Consider the following 8,116-nt stretch of genomic DNA (forward strand, 5'->3'; position numbering starts at 1 on the left):
CTCTGCACAACACGCACTTCAAATATATGTAGAAAAATAAATGCGAGACAATAACACCAGATATACGTGGTTCAGCTAAAGTGCCTACTCCACGGAGGAATACCCATATACGGTTTCGTATTTCTATAATACTCAACTTTTTAACCGCTACAACGGTCCAGGAACTTATCCCCGCTTCAATCTGAGATGCAACTTAGACAAGGGCAACAACCCCACACCCTAGACAAGTCCCAACTTGCTAGGTTCTCAATTTTAAATCAATAAAATAAAATCCCAACCCAATACACCATTGATCTAGAGTTTCTCAACAATAAACACTCTAGAATATAAAAATAGGGATTTTAGATACGGGTTACCTCAGCCTGTGTAAACCCCGTTGATGATTGCTTGCTTGACATATAGAAGAACATGCTCAAACCATCAACATCTCAACCTTTTGGATCTCTCTCTCAAGGTTGCTTCTCTTCCTCTCTCTCTTTCTCTTTCTCAGTTTTGCTTCTTATAGAGAAAATTACCCGATTCTAAAACCAAAAAAAAACCCTTTTATATTGTTTGTAAACTTGAGCAGCACCCATTCACGCAGAGGATCAGTCCTATTCGGATCCAGTTATTGTTTTTCAATTAGAACTCTAAGAATAACTGTCCATGCTTTGAGAAAACGACGTCCCTTTTATTTGGCATTAAAATATTCTTCAAACTCCAATGGGATCGTAACAACTCAGCAAACAACTCCTTCTCTACTTCAACTTCTTGACTTTTACCAAAGCTCGGACTGATCTTTAACTTGTTGTCCATGTGCGCAAGGGAGAAATTGATTTGAAAACCGAACATCTGTCCTTGTATATATTCTGTTACGTATACAAGACGAAGTCCCACCTGTAATCAAATTTTGACATTATCCTCTCTTTTTCTCTAGGATTTCATATAAGACTTGGACTGTAGTGCATGTTGACATCATCACCATGTAATGGCTACATTCATCTAATTAAATTGTCTACTGGTTCCACTTTGAAATTGGACTGTAGTGCATGTTGACATCATCACCATGTAATGGCTACATTGATCTAATTAAATTGAGCTCTACCGGTTCCACTTTGAAATTAAACCAATCGAACCACATCAACTCTCTTCAATTAACCATTGAACCGTTAAATCAATAGTTCTAAAATAGTTGCCAACCCGGTTCCACTTTAAAATTAAACCAATCGAACCACATCAACTCTCTTCAATTAACCATTGAACCGTTGAACCAATAATTCTAAAATAGTTGCCAACAATGATAATCTTCAATCCAATTTCCAATTTCCCAACAGTAAGGGTGGGTATAAAGTTTGGGCCATTTACAAAGGATTTGTTAGAGGAGGGATTGACATCATGGAAGGGCAGCATGTGCCTTCTGCCAACATATGGAAGGGACAGAAATTATTGTCATGTACCTCACAAAAGATGGAATCTTATTCATGTTGATTGTTAACCGAGCAGAAGAAAAACATTGTCCACGAGGTGATTAAACCATCCATGGCTGATGCCTGATGGCATTAGTTTGGCCCACTTTGACCTGTAAAAACAAAAAGCTTTTTTATTTTATTTTATTTTATTTTATTTTATTTTATTTTATTTTATTTTATTTTATTTTATTTTATGAAAAATATGTTAAACACGTAGAAAGAGATAGCAGATATAACCGATAAAGTTTAACCACAGAAGAAAAAAAATACAACCGATAAATTTAAACTGATGATACAACAAAAAGGGGAGAGGGGAAAGGGAAAGGGAAAGGAGATCCTAAGCATGAAAATAGAGATAATACATTAAAATTAAGGGATTAAAAGTAATTTGTCATTATTGAAAGTTGTCCATATTGATGGTAGACATATGAAGATGGAGTAGAGAATACTACTTATCGTCATGGATGCTAGCTACATTTTTATATTAGAGATTCTTCATCTTTATATAATTGAGGGGGTGGCGGATTGGAAAAATAAATTTGACTGCTGCCCAGATTATAGTTAAATGAAATCCCAGGATTAGGTTTGAAAATGTCCTCCTTTGTTGGAATTTTTCACCCCTATCCCTGAGATTCCATTCCTTTGAGTACTACTAGTGGTTGCAACTACTTGGCAGCAACCCTACCAACAACCAAGTTTCATTTAATTGCAACACATTTCTCTACAGCTGTCTAGTTTAGACATAAGGGGGAACGAAATCAAATTAATACTAAAATGAATTTTTTTTGGATATATAATCATATAATGAGTGAAAGAACGATCCCTGGTCACACAACTCCTGTGTCAAAGTGGGGCTTTTGGGTTTCACAGGGGTGGAGGCATAATTTCGTTGCTCTATGTCTAGGCGCAGAGATCATACAACCAAAGGTTGTTCTTTGCCTAATCAAGCACCTCTCAAAAGATTTTTGTGTTACACACTCACCGAGGAAAAATCATGAGGACCAAACTAATCAAGCACCTCACTCAAATGAGGGTGGCCATGAGCCATGACAACACTGGAAAGTAGAAAAAAGGGGTTGGGAGGAAGAGAGACCGGATCAGGTTCACTAGACGAAAACAATCTCGTACACCCTTGATCCATAGATTTGGAAGTCATTTTCTCTATCTTCACTTAATAGATTTCAAATCCACGTATCAAGATATACGAGATTATCTTGATCCAGATTCGAGGGAAGAAGAATAAAAAACTAATAGAGGTAAATTCCTTGATCGTAGGTTCCTTTTACACGCCCTAGCTGGTAAGGTTTCAATGCTCTTTCACTCTTATTTCAGTTTCACGAGTTTGGGATCGGATTCGGAATTACCTTTCTTCTAGCCTTTTAAAAGTTATTTATGATTTGGGTTTTCTTCGAGCCCGGTTCGTACGAGCTTGAATTCAATGTTTTTAGGGTTCTCGCATCTCGGACGTTCCCTTTACCGACACATGAATTCATTAAACAACGTTTTGGGAATATGCACGTTTTCTCTTTCCTTCTTTATTTTAGTCTCTCTATGTCTCTGTCTCATTATCAATTTTTTTTTTTTAAATCCGTTTATTTTTATTTGAGGTAAAATCCATTTAGCCAATATATAAATAAAAATAGTCAATTATAAAAGATTTTTTTTATTTAATATCCGTTTTCTATTTTTATTCCATGTCAGCACAATGATTTTGGGTATCAGTATTTGTAAGGAATGATCTCAATCGTGAGGTTTTAGAGACCACCTCATAGCATACTACGATTTCTGTTTGCATTGTGGAGGAAGCTACTTTTGGTTGCCTTACATCCTTACAAGAGGCCGCTCCTACAACAAGAAAGAAAATATGTGTTGAAGTAGACTTTTTTGTATCACCATACCCAATATAGTATGCGCTTATATAAGTCGGTATATGATTTTCAGGACTCTTTAGATGTTTCAGCACCTTCTTTGTCGCAATTCAATGTGGCATACCAAGATTATGTTAAAATCTTCTTAAATACTTCCATTGCAAAGGCGATATCAGATCTTGTACAAAACTAAATGTACATCAAACTACTTAACGCTGCCACATGAAATACTTTACATCTCATTCTGCTCCAATGCTAATTAACATCGTTGAAGACTAAGTTTGTCTCCTTTAATAACTGATGCTACAATTAGTTCCAAATTATCCTTACTTGTCAGTCCAAAACTTTATTGATATATGATTATAACCCTTTTGGGAATTCTATTCACAATTTCACACTTTACAAAACAATTTTTTTTTGGGGGGGGGGGGGGTGGGTAGTTGAATAATCTACAGCATGATCAGAGCTCCTCAATTAAGCCAACTCATTTCCATATTAGAACAAATAATAAAAAGGGTTAGAGGGGGGAGGTCACACATTATTTTGACAATAATGTAATAAAATAAAATAAATTTTAGCATCTTATTTGTTCAGAAATTCCCTCATCCAACTTTACGCATTACACCAACCCCGTGAAATTGCTAAAAAGGTAGAAATCATATGGAATAGGTTTCATTTCTATTTATTTATTAATTTATTGGGGTAAAAAGGTTTAATGATTTAGATATACAGATGGTGGGCTTAAGCTGTAAAGGCCCATCACAATCACAGCTTTACAATAGTTGAAGGTTCTTTATTAGGAGGCAAGCTCTCGTACGGGCATGGTCAGTCAAGATTGACAATCAAAGACGTGAAGGAAGTTGTTGGGGTGAGGTGAGTAGACCTTTCTCTTGCAAGCTTATCACAGTATCGTAGAGGGCTTCCTTCACAGGTGTGAACTCAAGGCCTAGATCCCTTAGCTTCTGGTTCGAGAACTTGAATGGTTTCACTCTTGGGTTCACTTCATCAGAGCACCTGCATGCATCCATTACCCATACCCCCTAAAAAATAAGTAAGAATTGAATTGAAACAATAATTTGGATAAGGCTTAATTGAGTTGATCAGTAGAGGTAATATTTAAGAAGCTTACTTGGTAGGGATGGGGTAGCCAGGGAACATCTGAAGAAGCATGGCAGAGATCTCAGATCGGTGAAGGACACTGTGGAGGCAGAGGTACCTCCCAGAAGCGGATGGGGTCTCATAAACAAGAATATGAGCCAATGCTACATCCTTGACGTGAACATAACCCTGTATAGCATTGTCATATACCTTATTCCTGCCATTCAGAAACTTGAGAATGTGAACTACACTAGCATTCAGATTGGGTTGAAGCAGTGGACCAATCGTCAATGGAGGGATAACAGTCACCAGATCCAACCCTCTCTTCTTTGCCATCTCCCATGCTTTGTGCTCTGCCAGCATCTTCCCATAACAATACCAGTCCGGAATGGTCTTGACATAGGTGGGATCACTCCAGCAAGTCTCATCGACGACCTTGTCGGGACTTCTATTGGGGTCCAAGTAAGTTACTGCGATTGAAGATGTGAAAACCACACGTAGAACTTGGGCTTCTGCTGCGGCATTCATCACATTCATGGTTCCTCTTATTGCTGGCTCCAGCACTCGTTTCTTCAAATTTAAATTTGGGACAAGAAAGAAAGACACGTACATCATCATATCATACCTTAGAAAGCAAATTAAAATAATGTAGATTTGTAGGCAAAAGAAGGGATAGTAATTAATTACTGAATCATTGACAACTGGACAGGCTAGGTGGAAGACTCCACCGCATCCTGTGAGTGCATCGAGAATGCTTTCATAATCAAGAATGTCAGCTTTACAAAGAGTTAATCTCTCCTTTGCACCTGCCATCTCCCTCAAATGAGAATTCTTTGGATCATCTGTTGTAATGAGAAATATATAGAATGAGATGTTATTGCCAAGCAAGGTGTAAGATCAGTACTGCACAAGTTATAATAAGGTGAAAACCTAACGAGAGAGAGAGAGAGAGAGATTACTAGGGTTTCGAACTGTTCCCTTGACAAAGTAACCTCTTTCTAGGAGAAGCTTGATGAGCCATGAAGCAATGAAACCTCCAGCCCCAGTAACACACACAGTTTGGCCGGAAACCATTATTCTTTTCTTTTGGAAGGAGAAAAGGAGTAGTAGAAAATATGGTAGACACAAGACAGTATGTAAGGGTGGGTATAAAGTTTGGGCCATTTACAAAGGATTTGTTAGAGGAGGGATTGACATCATGGAAGGGCAGCATGTGCCTTCTGCCAACATATGGAAGGGACAGAAATTATTGCCATGTACCTAACAAAAGATGGAATCTTATTTATGTTGATTGTTAACCGAGCAGAAAAACATTGTCCACGAGGTGATTAAACCATCCATGGCTGATGCCTGATGGCAATAGTTTGGCCCACTTTGAGCTGTAAAAACAAAAGGCCTTTTTTTTATATATATATATATATATATATATATATGAAAAATATGTTAAACACGTAAAAAGAGATAGCAGATATAACCGATAAAGTTTAAACAAAGAAGAAAAAAAATACAACCGATAAATTTAAACTGATGATACAACAAAAAGGGGAGAGCGAAAAGGAAAGGGAAAGGGAAAGGGGAAGGGGATCCTAAGCATGAAAACAGAGATAATACATTAAAAGTAATTTGTCATTATTGAAAGTTGTCCATATTGATGGTAGAAAAATGAAGATGGAGTAGAGAATACTACTTATGATCATGGATGCTAGCTACATTTTTATATTAGAGATTCTTCATCTTGATATAATTGAGGGGGTGGGGGATTGGAAAAATAAATTTGATTGCTGCCCTGATTACAGCTAAATGGAATCTCAGGATTAGGTTTGAAAATGTTCTCCTTCATTGGAATTTTTCACCTATTCCTGAGATTCCATTCCCCTTGAGTACTACTAGTGGTTGCAACTACTTGGCAACAACCCTAGCAACAGCCAAGTTTCACTTAATTGTAACACATTTCTCTGCAGTTGTCTAGTTTAGTCATAAGGGGGAATAAAATCAAATTAATACTAAAATGAATTATTTTTTGGATATATAATCATATAATGAGTGAAAGAACGATCCCTGGTCACACGACTCCTGTGTCAGGGTGGGGCTTTTGGGTTTCACAGGGGTGGAGGCATAATTTCGTTGCTCTATGTCTAGGCGCTGAGATCGTACAACCAACGGTTGTTCTTTGCCTAATCAAGCACTTGTCAAAGGATTTTTGTGCTACACACTCATCGAGGAAAAATCATGAGGAGCAAACTAATCAAGCACCTCACTCAAATGAGGGTGGCCATAAGCCATGACAACACTGGAAAGTAGAAAAAAGGGGTTGGGAGGAAGAGAGACTGGATCAGGTTCACTAGACGAAAACAATCTTGTACGCTCTTGGTCCATAAATTTGGAAGTCATTTTCTCTCTTTTCACTTAATAAATTTCAAATCCACGTATCAGGATATACGAGATTACCTGATCCGGATTCAAGGGAAGAAGAATAAAAAACTAATAGAGATAAATTCCTTGATCGTACGTTCTTTTACATGCCCTAGCTGGTAAGGTTTCAATGCTCTTTCACTCTTATTTCAGTGTTTCAAGAGTTTGGGATCGTATTCGGAATTACCTTTCTTCTAGCCTTTTAAAAGTTATTTATGATTTGGGTTTTAGCCTTTTAAAAGTTTTATTTATGATTTGGGTTTTCTTCGAGCCCAGATCGTACGAGCTTGAATTCAGTGTTTTTAGGGTTCTTGCCTCTCGGACGTTCCCTTTACCAACACGTGAATTCATTGAATAACATTTTGGGAAAATGCACGTTTTCTCTTTCCTTCTTTGATTTAGTCTCTCTATGTCTCTGTCTCATTATCATTTTTTTTTTTAAATCCGTTTATTTTTATTTGAGGCAAAATCCATTTGGCCAATAAATAAATAAAAATAGTCAATTATAAATTTTTTTTTATTTAATAACCATTTGCTATTTTTATTCCATGTCATCACAATGGTTTTGGGTATCAGTATTTGTAAGGAATGATCTCAATCGTGAGGTTTTAGAGACCACCTCGTAGCATACTATGATTTCTGTTTGCATTGTGGAGGAAGCTACTTTTGGTTGCCTTACATCCTTACAAGAGGCCGCTCCTACAACAAGAAAGAAAATATGTTATGAAGTAGACTTTTTTGTATCACCATACCCAATATAATCTGCACTTATATAAGTCGGTTTATGATCTTTAGGACTCTTTAGATGTTTCAGCACCTTCTTTATCGCAATTCAATGTGGCATACAAAGATTACGTTAAAACCTTCTTAAATACTTCCATTGCAAAGGCGATATCAGATCTTGCACAAAACTGAATGTACATCAAACTATTTAATGCTGACACATGAAATACTTTACATCTCATTCTGCTCCAATGCTAACTAACATCGTTGAAGACTAAGTTTGTCTCCTTTAATAACTGATGCTACAATTAGCTACTTGTCATTCCAAAACTTATTGCTATATGATTATAACCCTGTTGGGGGATAAAGGGACTACTACTTTTTAAATTATGATTGCATACAAATTCTATCCACAATTTCACATTTTACAAAAGAATTTTTTTTTTTGGGGGGTGGGGTGAAGGGGTGTGTTGAATAATCTACAGCATGATCAGAGCTCCTCAATTAAGCCAACTCATTTCCATATTAGAACAAATAATAAAAAGGGTTAGAGGGGGGGGGGGGGGG

General features: G+C 36.9%; 1 protein-coding gene across 3 annotated transcripts in view; it reads right to left on the reverse strand.

The window, feature by feature from the left end:
• Positions 1-3,975: 3,975 nt before the first annotated feature.
• Positions 3,976-8,116, reverse strand: part of LOC122091216 (cinnamoyl-CoA reductase 1-like) — a 10,023-nt gene continuing 5,882 nt past the window's right edge. Inside the window, exons 1-4 of one of the 3 annotated variants that reach the window (XM_042661064.1) lie at positions 5,374-5,578; positions 5,102-5,256; positions 4,446-4,984; positions 3,976-4,330 (exon numbers count right to left, since the gene is read on the reverse strand). In XM_042661064.1, coding sequence (XP_042516998.1) covers positions 4,159-4,330; positions 4,446-4,984; positions 5,102-5,256; positions 5,374-5,578 — 1,071 coding nt within the window. In that variant the 3' untranslated portion in view covers positions 3,976-4,158. Of the gene's footprint in view, positions 4,357-4,445; positions 4,985-5,101; positions 5,257-5,373; positions 5,584-8,116 lie in introns of those variants that run through there. The other 2 variants (XM_042661077.1, XM_042661071.1) reach the window with 2 other exon arrangements.

The sequence above is a fragment of the Macadamia integrifolia genome, chromosome 2, assembly GCF_013358625.1.
Source record: "Macadamia integrifolia cultivar HAES 741 chromosome 2, SCU_Mint_v3, whole genome shotgun sequence".
In the NCBI taxonomy this organism is placed as follows: domain Eukaryota; kingdom Viridiplantae; phylum Streptophyta; class Magnoliopsida; order Proteales; family Proteaceae; genus Macadamia; species Macadamia integrifolia.